Raw genomic sequence first — 17,639 nt, 5'->3', positions numbered from 1 at the left:
GATCAAATTTAACAGTGTGGATGAGTATTTTCACATTGTGTTCCTACCTGTGAACACACTGTGGCACACGCTGTGGGACACTTTGTTCTTTCCAGTGGATTTCATCATGAGTTGGTTGTAACAAAAGAATTGAAATTAGAAGATATACTGCTAAAGGTTTGGTGGAAATCCACCAACGAATAGGTGAGTTAATGATAATGATAACTGTTCTCGCTTTAATTTTTCTGCTTTTATTAAAACCAATTTTATCGTCATGGTTTCATTCCTCTGTAATGAATAATATGCATCATATTTAAGGCTAGGCTATTCAATCATTTTTGCTGCTATTGTATACAGTCCGTTTCATTCGATGGCACACAGCTCAAGTTGGCAATGATCTGATTACAGACTAAACTACCAACCACCTTTCATAAACAAGTTTCTCGGCCATCATTGGGTTTAGATTATACTGACAGGCTTGTGAATTGTATTCAGTTTCAATTGCCATTCAACCATTTTGGTAATTTCTATATTTGTCATGGTTGTGATAATTTATTTTTTTCATGACTATATTGAAACTGAAATAGGCTTACAATACACGGCTTTATGACCTATATTGTTTGTAATATCTTCATTCGGAGTTAGTACCCCAGGTGAATCCAGGATTAATTTGGAGGGAAAATTCCGCATAAATCATTATTCCATTATTGGGGACCTTAGTTTTGACGATTAATAAAAGAGATATTTTGAAAATGACATATTTTCATCAAAATATAGTAGAACCCTCCTCCCCTACCTCATGCCTGAGTAGGCCTTATAATTATGATTATTTAAAATGGCACTAAAGATCCAAGTTTGACACCGACCAAATTTACTGAAGGTCTATTTTAATTGACGACAATTTCGTCCAAAGTATGGGGTGACAGTGAAGAGATTGACTACGGTTTGCCATAATACATTTATTTACATTTTAATTGCGGAATTTATTGTATTTTTTTCTTAACAAGCCTAGAACCTGGTACAAAATAGGCGGATGTTAAAACTATTTTCATCAAAAGAGGATTCAGAATATTTTTCAATTATTTTCTCTATATTTTTTATATTGACTTCTTCTGCAAAAATGAATTAAGGAAGTTGGGCTTTTTTAGTGTGGTGTCAACATCGAAAGAAAAACAAAATAAACGGCATAGCATAACCCCGTCGCCAACTTACCCACACGCACAAAAGCACTCGCACCCCTACCCACGCACGCAAAGAGCATGCTCTTTTTCTGAGGAGGCAAGATCACTGATCTGTATATTAGCTGTTAATATAGTAATACACTGTATAAACTCTGGTGTTGATTTAACACCAGCCCGGTATATATATACCTCCACACCAGAGAAGACAAAGTGTTAAACAACACCAGTTTCCTTTTGGTCTAACACCAGATAAGTGTTTATACAACACCAATTAGTATTAAAACAGCATCGGTTTGATTCCAAACTGGCGTTGTTTCAATACTTCTCTGGTGTGGACATATATAGATTCCGGGCAGGTGTTTAATCAACGCCGGAGTTTTTGCAATGTAGGACCAGTGGGCAAGATTCCCTCTTTGGTGTATGTTTTGTGGATAATTATTTTGATATCGTCGCTCAATGAACATTACGACACTTTAGTAATGAATTTACGAATAAGGGTCGGAATCTCAACGACAACGAATCTTCTGAGCACAATAGAAACAATCAAGCATTGCAGACCCCATGAAATATTGGCATTAATTATATATTACTATTAATTATGCATAATATCCCCTGTAGGTCAGATACAAAAGGATTTTGTCTGTTCATTTTGTTCGAAGAACCAACGCAATTTTGTCAGAATCATGTCGTGGGAACCCTGAAGATGGATTCCAGCAACTTACCCGCTTTCACAAAGAGGGCTATTCAAATTATTGGGTTGGCAGCTTCTTTGTGTTATCTTATTCTTCGCACTGCAGTCAGAAGGATTCTGATTCGTTAAGACCACAATTTGATTATATAGGGTGTTCCAGCAAAAAGAAGTGGAATGTTGCAGTTTGTAAAGTAAAAAAGGGCTTTTTGAAAGCAATGAACATGTACTTAAAGTTCACTCATCCTCTGCATTTTTGGGACAACTGACAAAGGCAATGAAATAAAGACCAAAAAATAAATTCATTAACTACATTATCATTTCAGCAATCACAAAGTGTTTATTTTTTTGCATCATAATATAAAACAAAATCTGACCATGGTTCCACAACAGTACAGGATATACAGCGCGTCCCCCAAAAAATGTCCCTCTGATATGCGGCTAAATTACTTTAAAAAAAAATTATTCTCAATAAAATGTATGGAACTAGGAAGCTCATATCATGTTCTAATTTCTATAAAAAATTCATTTGTCTCGCTTCAGTGGTTTTGAATACACAGTCTATTATGTAACAGTGGTGCTTTTCAGCTCATTCCAAGTTTGCATGCATGCAGCACTGCTGTGTGTTCTGCACTTGCTAGCATATCAACCCCCTTTGAACATTCTGACCAAGGAATTCCCTGATCTGACCAGGGAAATATCCATGACCTAACCAGGCTCATCAAATTACAACCTTGAGCGTGTTCAGAAGGGCAAACACAATATTTGACAGTTAATTTCACGTTTGATAACAGGATATGCACAATGATTAGGACAACATCAACAGAAAACAGTCAAATTTTTCTCTGGTAAAGTTCCTTTTCACAAAGGGTAATTAAATTTTGGATTCTCCTTTATTTTTCTCATCCATCATTCACATTTTCTTTGCAGGTTGGTGCACTGATTTCCCTTATCAATTATCAAACAAACTAAATTTTTATGTTTCTTGTCCTTCTGAACATGCCCAAGTTTATGATTTGTTGAGCCTGGATATGATTAGGGAAATGTATCTGCTCAGATCCTGGATGTAAAAATAGGGGTTCATATGCCAGACAATGCAGATAGGCATCAATGCTGCAAACTTGGAATGGGCTAAAATGCACCACTTTTACGTAACAGAATGTGTATTCAAAACCGCTGAAGCGCAACCAATTAAATTTTCATAGAAGTAAGGTCATGAAATGAGCTTTCTACTCATGAACATTAATTTGAGAATACTACCACATTTTAGAATTAATTCAGCCCTATGTCAGAGGGACATTTTTTGGGGACGCGCTGTATAATCATAGAAAAAAGGCGCCAAAAGAAAAACCACAATACTATTTGATACATCTAACCTTTATTTCATTTCCCGGGTATTATCAAAATAGTACTTTAAGAATTCGAGAGATTATTAAACATTAACGGAAAACTTGCAACATTTGCAAAACAATTATTATTTGAAATTTCGAATATGTTTAATTACTTGTAAATCGTAAAGAACCGGAGAAAGACAGGTCGTGTCATTTTGTATGCATTAGACATGTTAGACGTGTTTGATTATGATTTCAACAAACTCAAAATAAGAAAGAAAAAGTGGGAAACAACCTGATTATTTTATTATATTATTTTTGGATTTGTCTATAGTGGGACTCCAGGGATTAATATGATCTATTTTTACAAATCCAGGGTATCTAAATGGAGAACATTGATTATCAAACGGATATTACGATATAAACAACTTTATGAAATACCAATATAAACAAACCAAATTACTCTCAAGTTTCCGGCGAAAAAGGGCGTCTACAATTAAGTCTATAATACAAATTTCAGTTTAAAAGAAAAACCTCGCAGAAACAACGGAAAACATTTACAGATTTACACAGATTATAAAAGAACACTAAAACCTGAACTGTACATGATTGAAGCATACAAAACTTTATACAAGATTTAATCATCAATAATTCCTCTGAGTGATACTGGGTTGTCATTTTGGGGGAATAAAATCAATATTACATGCATCCGCTATTCATCGGTTTTTCATTTGATATTAAATTGACATTTCCTCTATTTGTGTAAATAACCGTGAAAAAGTTGCGTATTTACAAAAGAGACAGTGAAAGAATTTTTTTTACCAAGTCCATCTCCATGCATTTATACTTGGGGAAATAACCCTGAATGTGGTCGTGATGGTTATTACATTAATCAGAATATGCATAGTCCAGACCTTATATAGTTTGGTAATAAGCGTTTTCGCGCTATAATTCAAGCGATGCACGGAAGATTCTCAAAGAGAATAATTTTGTATCATTGCCCGTCAATGACATGGACGCTCGAATAAGTGTTTATCGAAAATGAACTGGAACGGTAGTGCCGTCCTAGATCCTGTGCGTACGATAAATTGCAAATGTAGCGTTCGCATTGAATCTAGGACGGAACTGCTGTTCCACTATTCAATGATTTTCGCCAATGACTCTTGACAACAGTTTACACTGTTGTTTTATCCGCCGTATATACACCACTAAGACTTTTCTGACCTAGAGCAGAGTATTACCCACGAACTGACTCCTTATCGGGTCAGTCTGAGTACGTACAGCGACAGTAAACTCAAGACAACCCGCAGCATTATGAACATATACTTTCACAGTATAGGCATATTGCCTATAATGCTCATTATTCAACACTTGAACAGTATAATGTTAAATGGAAAATACAGGACCCACCTGTATGGGGCCTCCAATGCTTCACTTTGCATTCGGGTTGCTAGTAATTCATTATAAATGTATAGGTTTTGCAGCCATAATAGTAATCTAATGTTTCTATTTAATGTAATGCTTAAATTCTTTTTTTTATGTTACAATGTATAAGGATATACAAAGACCAAAATATGTTGACACTTACTTGCATATTAATTGATATTTTAATTATAAGGAGAAGTTCCTGAACATAGATTTTAATTTCAATGAGTTTGAAATGCTATATCAGAAAGTAAATAGTAACCACATGCACAATGATTACGTCACATTTTTTATGATAACAATCTCGTAATATAATTCTGAAAGACAGTATAGTTCAATGTGCATCATAATATGCATATCGAAGCCTCTTAACCGGCGGGCACGTTCCCACAAGAGTCTCAGCCCCTAATTTAATTTCAGCGTTAAAAAAATTTAATACCGCAACAAAATAATTCAAGTCGTTGACTCATATGCGTTTAATTTTTTATGCAAAGTATACTTATGGACAGCTTTTACTGACAAAGTTGAAAAGATTATGATCATGGATTTGGAATGTTAGTAAATCGTTTAATCGGTATCTCTATAGAAGTCATTACAGATTACATAATTTTCCCTTTCATCACTGCCTAAGCCAGGGCCTCTCCAGCAAAAAGCTTAGTGATTGATCGTATAGTTAATTTTGTACAGTTTATTGTATAATTATGACGAAAGACGAAATCAATTGCAAACAAATCCGTATGATCAATCCCCAAGTTTTGTGGTGCAGGACCTTAGGGGCGTGTATCATGAATGAATCTGTGGGATGTTTTATCCGACAAGTCCCGTTTTATCAGACAGTTACCATAGTAGCCGTGCTTTTCAGCCAATCAAAAGCAAGGAAAGTTGTCAGATCTGACAACTTGGACAACGAAATATTGATGAAATGCTCCCCAGGTGATATAATAGTTTGAGGTGATAAATGGAAGTTTTCATTATTTTTTGCTTTTTGCCACCACCTTAGGCTGGTTGGTCCAGTGTTGATGCAGATAAGGTTGGATCTTAATCATGTTGATATGAGATTGAGGAGACCAGCTAGGAAGGGTGGTAGTCTATTCACGTGCCATCGCCTGTCCACCATCCGCCCATTCCTGTGATTAAAATTAAGACAGATGAAAATAAGGGATGGAGGAGAAGATAAAATGGAGAAATTTTGACAGAGAGAGAGAGAAGAAAAAAACGGAGAGTGATAGGAAGAAAAGAGATGGGAGACAAGTGCAAAACGGTTTTAGAAGACTAATATCGGCGGTGAAGAACATATACGAAACAAAAACAAGTCAAAGTGCACCAAGATGTGAGATAATTCACGGGTACAAACATTATTATGAAGAGAGAAGACAGAAAGACAAGGTCCTGAATTTCGGCAAGACGACTTCGTCGGAGAAGCTGGAGAAAGGGGTATGTTCTTGGCCGCATGCTTCTTGTCTCCTCGTCCCATATGTCTTCAGGGTCCTAATGTCCTGATCAATCTTGACGAGATCCAGGTGTGGGCACTGTGACTACTCTTCTTGACGTGAAATGTCTTTAAATGTTTCATAAGGATTGTCCCCGGGATCAAGTGCCTTTCGCCTGGATCCTGACGAATTTTAAAGATTAATTTAAAGGGGCATATTTTGTGTCATTGCCTTACTGTCATTCAGTCAACTTGATAAGGTCCACGGTTGTATCCTCTTATCGGTCTATGTGCCCCAAATAAGTCGATTTACGAGGTCAAGGGACCGATTTCATCTTCTGCTGTTCTCAACTTCTCATCCCCTGCTTAAACCCCTTTTAGAATAGGTCCAATATATTTCTCTTTCTCCCTTGACTACCGGGCGGGACGAAGTCAATGTGACGAATTTCAGTGACCAAGAGGCAAGCTTGTTCTGTTGTCTTACTATTGTTCTTAAGTCAATTTGATAAAACCAAGAATTGTCTTCTTGACTACTCGTCCCCATTAAGATGACTTGACAATCAAGGGCCAATGATGAAATTATTTTCCTATTTGCTTTTTAATTTCATGAGGTCGGCCAGACAATAATGCTCCTGGATCTTGTCTTCTTGAGAACTTTCATGCTTGATTTTACGAGGTCAAGATACTGATATTTTGGCCTTTACTTCACAGTTTTCTTGTCCTCATTAAATCGCCTTGATGAGATCAAAGAACAGGACTTCTCAGGGCGAGGTCCACATCGAGGCTAAGGGAACAGTTTCACCTTTTCTGATTACTTTCTTGTATTCATACAGTTGACTTGACCTGTTTCATGACTGTGTCATCCTCGACAAAAAAGGCTTGACGAATTCAAGGAGACGATAGCTCATTCTGCTATCTCCTGAATATAATTAAATCGACTTGAAAAGATTCACGATATTGAATATTGGCCCCGATCACGTCTCCTTTCAGAATGTCCGGGGTCCATAATTTCATGATTGATTTGTTGTCTTCTCGTCCCCGTTAAGTTAAGTTGATGAGATGCATGAACAACATGGTCTTATTATGTATATTCAGACAAGCTCGCAGCACAGTAGACATGATCTTTGCAGCACGGCAACTCCAGGAGCAGAATGATGAACTCTATACCACTTTTTTGACCTAACTAAGGCAATCGATACTGTCTGCAGAGAAGGATTCTGGATAATCATGGCTACGTTTGGCTTCCCTACCAAGTTCATCGGACAATTCCATGATAGCATGCAAAGCTTGTGTCCAGGCCCAAGGTGTCACTCAGAACCTTTTCCGGCAGGGGCGTCGATCCATTTTTCAGATGGGGGGGGGGGCAAAATCATGAATCAACTTTCCAAAGACGCTCGATCACACAAAACAAACAAACTTTCACACACATATGCCTATATATATATATATATATATATATATATGTGGAATTTTTTAGTATTATACTGACCTGATAACAGGAAAAAGGTGCCTGTCTATTTGTAGTAACTCATGAGAAGGATACATATCTCACTACACAGATAATGCGAGTGCCGAGAGCGAGCTGAAATTTCTTTATATTCTGACCTGAAAGCTTGATATTCTAAGCATTTTGGGTATCTAAAAAAAACAATAGATGTGAGCGCGAAAAAAAAATGAGTTTAATGGACGTTTTTAATAAAGAACAAGATATATATCCAACAAAAGATTATTGCAAATCGAAGCGGGACTTCTTTTGAGGTTTAGAACTGAAAACGGGACATTCTTTTCACCTATTTAAAAATGAAAAGTATGGGTTTTTGCTTCAAAAATGATGCAAGCGCAAAGCGCGAGCTGAAATTTTTTTATATTTCAATCTAAAAAGCGGACATTTTGAGCACGATTTTAAATAAAGAACGAGTTGTGTATCTCAATCTCGCTAGCTGATTTCTGTGTAACAATACAATCTAATTTTATTTTTTGCACATGCGGAATTGTTAGGGGGCAAAACGATATGTTTGCCCCCCAATATTTTCATTGGTGGGGGGGATCGCCCCCTGCCCCCCCCCCCCCTAGGATCGACGCCTCTGTTTTCCGGTCACAATCGGCGTGAAACAAGGCTGTGTGCTTGCCCAGCTCTGTACAGTCTGATGTTTCCTGCTATGATGACGGATGCTTTTCGTGAAGGTGGCATCAGAGAGGACTTCAAACGGGAAGTTGTTCAACCTACGGAGACAACAAGCTAAGACCAAAGTCCAAGAAGAAACAGCCCGTGGCTTTCTATTTGCTGATGACTGCGCATTGAATACTAGTAACCTGTCTGACAAGCAGAAAAGCATGGACCTATTCGCAAAAGCATGTGATGACTTCGGTTTGACGATTAGCACAAAGAAGAACCTGACGGCAGATAAGTTCATTTACCTTGGCAGTATGGTGTCTCGGTCTTTCTGATGAGGAGGTCTCCTACATAATTTCTACTTTCAGCAGACTTGGGAAAGGGGTCTTGGAGAGAAGAGGAACCAGTCTGCAGACCAAACTAAAGGTTTACCTGGCAGTCATCCTGCCGTCTCTGCTATATGCCAATGAAACCTGGACAGTCTAAAGCCGGCATGCCAGGCACTTGAACTCCTTCCATTTGAGATGCCTCAGAAACCCAATCCATATTAAATGGCAGGACAAAGTGCCAGACACAGAAAGTCTGCAGAGAGCTCGAATGAGAGCATTCATGCAATCCTCAAGCGCTCCCAGCTCAGATGGGCAGGTCATATCCACGGGATGTCCGAAGAGCGTTGCCGAAAAGACTTCTCTATGGCGAGCTGATGGAAGGCAAGCGCTCTCATGGGGGTCAGTGGAACCGCTCTCTAAAAGACTCTCTAAAAGTTTCCCTGAAGTGTTGTGGCATAAACACTGACACCTGGAAGGAATTAGCTGTTCTGCTTGGCGCACCACGGTTAGGGCTGGAGTGTCGGGCTACGAGTCTAGACGTGTAGACAAGCAAGAACAAAAACGCCAGCGTCGAAAAGACAGAGCAAACACCATCGTTGTGCCTGCCCCGCTGTCGCATTTTGCTTGCCCACACTGCAAGAGACTTTTTCGGGCGAAGATTGGTCTATTCAGCCACATTCGAACCCACAGGAATTGTTTATGTTGTGGTCGTCTTCGCTAGCGAAGGACGAACATCATCATCATTTATTTTGACAACTCTATCATCTTTACAAGATTCAGGGAATACTCTATATCCGTTGTCGTCTCTTTCCGAAAATTTGTACTAACAAGAATGAGGATCTTTAATTCATCTTGACTTCATGAGAGTTCTCGTCCTGACGAAGTCGACTTGACGAGGACCAGAGAACAGAATTATTTTGCATTCTGTGATCATTTCCCCCGATAAAATTGACTTTGAATTAGGGATCCATGATCTACTTATCCTAAGTATCTTGATTTCCCATCTTCCTTTCCTGTACAGAGACTTTTCGCACAGCGACGCGGAACGAATCCTGAAACGCACCAATTCCTTTGAAAAATTCAAATCACAAGTAATCTTTGTCAAGGGTTGGTGAATCGGACAGCAGTTTTCGTCCGACGTTCAAGAGCTGACGAAAAATTGCAAATATGTCGTTTGTCCAGAGTTACGGACGAAACTGCTGTTTTGATTCACTGACCCTCAACAAAGACTTCATTGTGATTTGCCTTGCATTTTTAAAGGAATTGGTGCGTTTATCAGATAAATTCCGCGGCCCTGTGCGAAATGGCCCTGTTATCTCGTCATCTTGGTACATTAGCCATGTTCGTGTAAACCAAATTCACTTTTTGTATTCTTTTTGTACATGGTCTAGACATTATCTATTCTCTAGTGACATAAGATAAGTGATACGACATTCTCAGATAAAGATAATGATAACAAATTGTTACTCATTTGAATGTACTCCAAATATGTATTTCGATTTAACAATACCACACATTATTTATTTGCATTAATTAAACATTATGAAACCCTCCAAGGTTAAAAAAAGGCATAAAGGATTTATTTCATAAAGATGTAGGAAGTAAGTTCGAAACTTGATCACGTAAATTAATTCCAATAGACTTCCTACAATCAATTGTCCATTGATAACATTCGACATATCAGTATTATTCAGACTGGCACAATCTTCAATTTTAAGCAGAAGTTGTTCAATGTGATTAAAGAAAATGAGTAGGCTAGAATGTATTAAAAACAGGAAGAATTTACTCACCATATTTTCTTGGGCTAAGGCACAAAGTGTACAACACCAGATGCACATCAGATCGTTGACATACGACCCCTGTATGAAAGATATAAAAATATTTCATTCATTTTTTGTTTTAATTTAATTGAATATTTGAAATGATTGGTTGTAAACGTACGCGAATGCAGCAAGATACACCTCTTATCAAAAACACGTCAACAGTCTTAAACAGGTTTGGTAATACAAACCAATGCGTCGATGAATATTCTGTCCGACCGAAAACACTGGTATTTAAGATTGCACAGCAAAAACTGTGGTGTTAACCGGTGTACATAGAGGACCACACCAGCTATTTTACACCGGTGTTAAATTGACAGTGTTAGTTTAACACCTATAGGTGTATTACAACACCTTTTTACATTCTTTGGTGTTATGTTCAATGTCTAGGGTGTGGTCCTCTATTAACATCAACTTGTGTCAGTTTTAACACCAGAGTTTCTACAATGTAACGAATGTGATTGAGATTATGGTTGATTAATAGTCATCAACATCATCGGTTATTGATATATATATTCTTTTGGAGAGCATTCGCACAAACTCCACTTCACAAACATAAAAGGCTTAAAAAGGGTAGGCCTAAACAGAACTTACACAGATAAAAGCAAAAAGTCAATGAAGAGCAGAAAGGGAAATATAATAATGGCAAGATCATAAACGTACGCCCCCCCCAAAAAAAAAACCCAGGTACAGTCATTGTCACAGAGATGAAAAGAGTTATACAAAACAAGGATTTGGTTGGGATTTTTCTGAAATGTACTGAATATATGGGAATTTCGAGTGGAATATGCCGTTCGGTTATTTCAAATAAGTTTCCTCTTTCGAGCGGCATGTCCTTTTGTTATGATCAATAGACCAAATCAAATTGAACTGATACAAATAATTCTAATGATATAAATCATGACGACGTTTGAGCCCAAATTAATATGTTTGCATGGATTGTCATGGTTCACTGGTGCAGTGAGGCTAATTTGTGTTTATTTAGGGGGGTTGACTCTGACAATCTTCGGAGCACGATATCATATAAAAATGAACACTGAGCAAAACAAATAAGAATCTTTTACATCTCTGACATGAAAGTAAGTCTGTCATACATCTGGTACTGAGACTGGAATATTTTTATCGTTGCGCCTTCTCTGATGTCACATCCGGAAACTCCTAGAAAACACACCAGGGGGCCTTGCAATAAGGGATACAATCAAACATAACTCCAACCAAACAGAAACACGTATCTTAGACTTTGCGCTAGATCTTCTGAGTTGCATTTAAACGCAAGTCTTTCTTCACGTCCCTGGTGAATGTTTTCTAAAGATGTTCGTAAGCTAAGAGCGACTTTAAGAACGACTGGTGAACCTTTCTTACGCGCTACATAATCACCAATGAACATTTAATGGTGATTATCATTCACCACAATAAATAATCCTCGGTTGCTCTTAAAGTTACTCTTAACTTACGAACAGCTTTATGAAACACTAACCTGGTCCTTGATCGTTTTGACCGCTTGTGCCGACGTACGTACGCTTTGGCGAACCGTTTTGTCAATACCATCATTCCTTGATATCATGGATAGCCATTTGTTAACAAGAGAACTTATCCTCCATATAAAAAAAATCCAAAATCATTTATATTTTTCGTTGTTAACAAATCTACGATTTTGTTAATATCAAGAATGGAATGGCAATTGGTATAGGATTTAAGGAGAGCATGTCTGGCCAAACGTACAACAGAACAGAACAGAGAATGTACTAAAACGGCAAAACAAACGCAAGAAAAAAAATATCATAAAGGAAGTGGGGGAGAAAAACCTAAAAAGAAAAAAAAAAGAAAGAAGAAAACAGAAAGAAACAAAGAAGAAAAAACATAAACAAAAGATGGAAAACGACACAAAAAAGGAAGAGAAAAGAAAATAAAACAATAAAGGAGAAAGAAAAAAAAAGCTGTTTAAAATATTTTCTTTTCAATTGTTGTGACAAAAATAGTCAATTCTGATTTGTTGCCAGTATAAAGCCAAAGAAGGTAAAACAAGAAGTTGAGAAGTGTCAAGCGGAAAATGAATATATTGATTTTTATCAATACTGAATGGGAAAGTGAAACGAAACTAGAAGCGAATATATGAAAGAAAGAGGAAAGCACAAGGAGGCAGAATCAAGTGGATTGTAAAGAAACACACATTCAACAAGAAGGGGAAAAGATACTATAGACCTACATGTCTATGAAATGGTATAAGAGAGGAGATCGCCATTGTGCTTTATTTTTTTAATGCGAGATTATTACTGTTGCCAAGTGATGTACGATACATATTAACACCTATGAAAATAATAATAAGGTTCAATATTATTGCCAGTTGTTATAAAAAATAAAGATTGCCACAAAAGGGATGCTCAAGTCAACATTTCATGTGCGTCCGTACTTTTATTTTCATATTTGCCGAGGGAAGTGAGAGAATGCTTTTGCATGGATGTGTGCCCATGCAGGAAATTAGGGAATGTGTGATCCTAGTAGATGGATAGAAAATCAGACAGATAGATAGATAGATATATATATCGATATTGAAAGATAATTATACCTACTTTGGTTGAAATATTGGCCTAGATCGATTTATCTATTTGCAAATATGCAGGCCTTCACACAGACCTATTGATATATAAATAGATAGATTGCTAGTAGATAAAATGAAAGAAAGAAAAAATAGAAAGAAAGTAAAGAAGAAAGAAAGGTAGAAAGAAAGAAAGTGATACATGTAGAAAGAAAGAAAGAAAGAAAGAAAGAAAGAAAGAAAGAAAGAAAGAAAGAAAGAAAGAAAGAAAGAAAGAAAGAAAGAAAGAAAGAAAGAAAAAGAAAGAAAGAAAGAAAGGTAGAAACAAAGAGATACATGTAGAAAGAAGAGATACATAAAGAAAGAAAGAAAGAAAGAAAGGAGATAGATATAGTCAGACGTATATGGATATATAGGACTTATATGCAGGTTTAAACTGTAAACACACTCTCACGCGCACACACACATGCACATGTATATACGTGCAAGCCCATGCATAGTTTGAAAAAGTTCACTCAACAGTCATTTCAAACAAAGCTCAAAGATTGTGTGCTATTTGGCATTGCTTGTATTAACCTTTATTGGGTTCAGTCAGATTGTTGTAAAATAAATCCATAAAACTAAAAGGTTTATTGCATGAAGGTAATAGCCAAAAACTAAAGCTATACATCCATAATTTTATATTCATGCTGCACTGACTAGTAAATGTGCTCATTGGAAGACCATTCGAATATTTTTTTTTCTATTATCTGCACCGGTAACCATGCTTTTGTTTGTAAAAAGGAAATGATGATTTTATTTTGAAAAGTAAAAAAAAAATTGGGCAACCTAATGTGGCAGTGTAGTCACACAAAGAAACACACCAACGTGAAAAAAATGATTTTATTTATCATTGAAAATAGTGTTGTCGCTTTGCTTTTCTGGGTTTGTTTTATCATTATCCTCCGCCCATGTTACTCCATGTGGACAGGGGTGATTGGCTCACAGTCATGCACTATACTTTTGCGAACCAATATATACTTTTGGCCCAGTTTAAGACTCCCATAATAATTGACTTCCATTATTAACCAGGATCTCGTCTTATAGTTTAGACTGATCCTATATCAGTCTCAAATATATGGAAATCCGTCATCGTCATATTTTTTTCCTTCCTGAAGTTTGCAAAATGTCCTTTATAAACAAGGGGAGAGGGTACACTGAATATTATGAGTGCATGAGTATACATGTTTAATTATCATATCTGGAAAATATTTTGAACACACATACATGTTATTGATTTAGGCGTTTCTGGCTTTCCATAGTTGTAGTTGATCTGATCAGTCACAACTCTCTGTCAATTTGTACATTTGTACATTTGTACAATATTGATTATCAATCAATATGTTACGCAGCAGACCATGGAGAATAAGTCTTTTACAGAACCCACTTTGTGGAACATTGGAAGGCGTTTGACAATATTTGAACAAACATTTTGGCGTGACTTTCCTGTCGTAATGTCCGGGAACATGGGGAAAGCGATACCTTTATTCTTTGCCAGATGTGTAAAGATAAAGTCACGGGTTGAAATGTGGCTCCTTTGCAATGATATTCCCTTATTATATAGTAATGTATTTATTGATAAAATCGTCAGATGGATCATACGTGTAAGTATATTGGTGGCCAAAATCATAGCCAGAAACATCCATCCAACTTCTATCATCGAAATTGCCTTTCAAATAATAATTTGAATAATGAATAATTAAAACCTGAATTAAAGACCAATAAATCAATCTAATATTTATAATTCTTTATTTATTAAGCATGCAATTATTAGATAGCGACTGATCATTACCTACGACGAGTAATCTAACTTAGAAACGAGTTTGATCGTTGGCTATTATGATAGGTGGAGGTGCCGTGGCCGAGTGGTCTAAGGCGCCTGGCTATACATGGAAAGTCTGGGGGTTCGATCCCCGGCCACGACACCTATATGCTCTTTTATCCTGCATTCAAATAAATGGAAATTATTTGTAACTAGGTGTGCACTTGTTAAAAAATAAATAAATAACGATAATGAATGCTGAGGAAGAATTTAAATTAAAAAACACAAACTTAAAGTCACATTTCAATTTGCCCATGGATATGTTCTTACAGAAACCCTTAAAGTCTCATTCTACTTAATGAGACAGCGAAGTACTTTAGCTTTTAAAGTCAACTTGAAACCTAATTATGTCGATTTTTCAACGATGTGTAAGTCGACATGTGGATAGGATACACTTGTCAAGTATACTGTAATAAGTTTGATGTCGACTAAGCAGGGAACCTACACAATAATGGCATGTAACTTGTTGTTGGGCGACAAGATACCTTATGTATTCACGTCGACCTATGTATTTAGTACATCGACATTTCTATGCTATTAAGACTTCAGTCAACTTGTCAAGGTATAATAGCTCATCATCTTACTAAGATATGTCATCATGTCTTGTATAAATGGCGGATCATTTGATTTCAATTGTTCACACTTTGAGGATTCTGTTTCTTCTGTTATGGGTCGTTACAATTATTAAGGAATTTGAAATAATACTTACATCGATTCCCTTGGCTTCCCTGGTCTTTCCTCGAATGGAAGTCATTGACCACAACCCAATACACCCCAGCATTGACAGACATCCATAGAGGATACAGCTCTCACCATTAGCTTCGGCATTCTTACCAGCCGTATAACAAGGTGCAATATATGTGATGATACATATTCCTAGGTTATCAAAGCAACCAAAGGTACCATGTTTCCATTCACCCATGATTAGTATATGAAACTTTGATGATGGTTACAATTAAAAAGTTATCCAAGGCGTGCGATGGTAACAACTATCAACGGACGGATGGGGGATAGTTCGGATGTGACACGGCTCTCTGTACAGCTGCACGGGCGTTGCTATAGCACTTGCAAATGAAAAATAATATAATCTATATGGTTTCCATAGCACATAGAAATATAGGTGAACAAATTGATACTGTGTTTTGATTGGTCGCTGGAGTTTTGGCGGGGGTGGGGGCGCTCTGCGTGGATGGGCGTTGCCACTGGGTACTGGTATCGATATCACTTCGTGAATTGTGCACAATGTTGTGTCAACGAGCATCATATTAGTGCTCATTGTTATATCCATGGAATCTTTAATATGATTGTGTGTACGTGCGTGGGGAAATCTTTGTTAGATAGCCCCACACTCTCACAGCAAATATAAGGTTGGTTACCCTACGAACCTACCCAATGTTGGTCAATAGAATATTGCATGTCAAACGACTGGCGATTTTTCTTAACCAACAGTTGGTAGGTTCAAAACCAACCCGGTAGGTTGGTTAAACATTTCTGAGAATGCATTCGCGATCAATGGGAAAATCTTGCGTGGGAATTACCAGTAAAAAAGATTTAAAAGAAAAGGAAAGAGGTGTGTGCGTGCGGATTTGTGGGTGGCAGGTGAGTGGGTGTGGGTGCGAATGTAGAGGGCATTATGTGCGTGAGTTGGAGGTGCTGTGGCAGAGTGATCTAAGGCGCTATATGAGACACTAACTCTTGAACATCCGGGGTTCGATCCCCGGCCACGCCAAAACGGCACATATAATGCCAGTGAGCAATGCATTTAATAGACAGTGCCTTTTTTCATCCTACATTCAAATAAATGGAAATGTTTATGCATTCTTGCTAACTTATTATAAACAAGGAGGGACGCATTGGTAGTTTCATAGTAAAGCCTATTAGTGACCTGATGATTATTTCACCAATATCTTTCTAACTTAAAACCCCTAGGCTCTGAAGCATAACATATAGAATCAATATGTATTGTTATTGTCTATAATAAATCATGTTCAAATAATTAGAACGAAATATAATTATTTACTCTATATATCTATATGACATCCATGCTTAGAATTAAAAAAAAATACTAAAAAGAAAATAATTGTAACATGTAATTAGGAGTATTAATCTGATACGCTTAGAACAAACATTATTCTGCTTTAAAAATAAGATTTTAAGAGAATCGTGAATATTTCATCTGTCAATATTTCTTCAAATAATTTGCCAATAAATTAATGTGGAGTTTTACAAGAATTACACCACTTACTTTATATTTCTGAGTAAATACATTGGTATATAATTGTCACGATTAATCATGTAATTTTTGCAAATTACAAGAAAATAAAATACATGCATGTGCCTAAAGGAATAGAGTTGATCATCTAAATAACGTATGTGTTTCCCGAAAAGTTGATTAATAAGGTCTCATGTGTTAATTATTTGCACAATATTTCTTTTAAGAAAAATATCATGTTTATGTTCGTTATGTATTATGATAATAGTGTTAATGTTATAATTATAAAACAATCCGTTAAGTAAATTGCATATGCAAGCAAACATATTTTATACATTTGTCATGATTTGTTATTTGCCTTTAGTAATAGTCATTTTTGTTTTCAATACTTCATTTTAATGTGATTATTATTTTGTTTGATCAATTACATATTTTGCCGGCATGTTTGTTATTTCCTCTAGAGCTATATATTCATCTTTCTTTAATAGTTTCATATTCCCAGTGAACTATCAATGTAACCCCCACATAATGACAAATGTAATGAAACATCGATCAAACGTACAGGTATTGGGTCATGAATAAATGAAAATAATGTTCGACGTTGTTTGGTGGTGTTTTGAGCTGTGCCATGGTTGCACAAAGCCCCAGTCATACCGGAATCGCAGCAAAAATGCTTAAACGTCATAGGTCTTAACAAAGAGGTACCGTGTTATAATTATCTCCATGACCGTAGTA

The 17,639-nt window shown here is 36.7% G+C and overlaps 1 protein-coding gene across 1 annotated transcript; it reads right to left on the bottom strand.

Annotated features, from left to right (window-relative positions):
* Nucleotides 1-2,168: 2,168 nt before the first annotated feature.
* Nucleotides 2,169-15,944, bottom strand: LOC129274616 (uncharacterized). Its single transcript, XM_054911395.2, has 3 exons — nucleotides 15,402-15,944; nucleotides 10,266-10,334; nucleotides 2,169-5,731 (listed from the first exon to the last, which is right to left on the bottom strand). The coding sequence occupies exons 1-3, from the start codon at nucleotides 15,612-15,614 to the stop codon at nucleotides 5,693-5,695; spliced, it is 321 nt and encodes a 106-aa protein (XP_054767370.1). The 5' UTR covers nucleotides 15,615-15,944; the 3' UTR covers nucleotides 2,169-5,692.
* Between the last annotated feature and the right edge of the window lie 1,695 nt (nucleotides 15,945-17,639).

This window comes from Lytechinus pictus, chromosome 13 (assembly GCF_037042905.1).
Source record: "Lytechinus pictus isolate F3 Inbred chromosome 13, Lp3.0, whole genome shotgun sequence".
Taxonomy (NCBI): Eukaryota; Metazoa; Echinodermata; class Echinoidea; order Temnopleuroida; family Toxopneustidae; genus Lytechinus; species Lytechinus pictus.
This window is presented reverse-complemented; position numbering and strand designations above follow the sequence as displayed.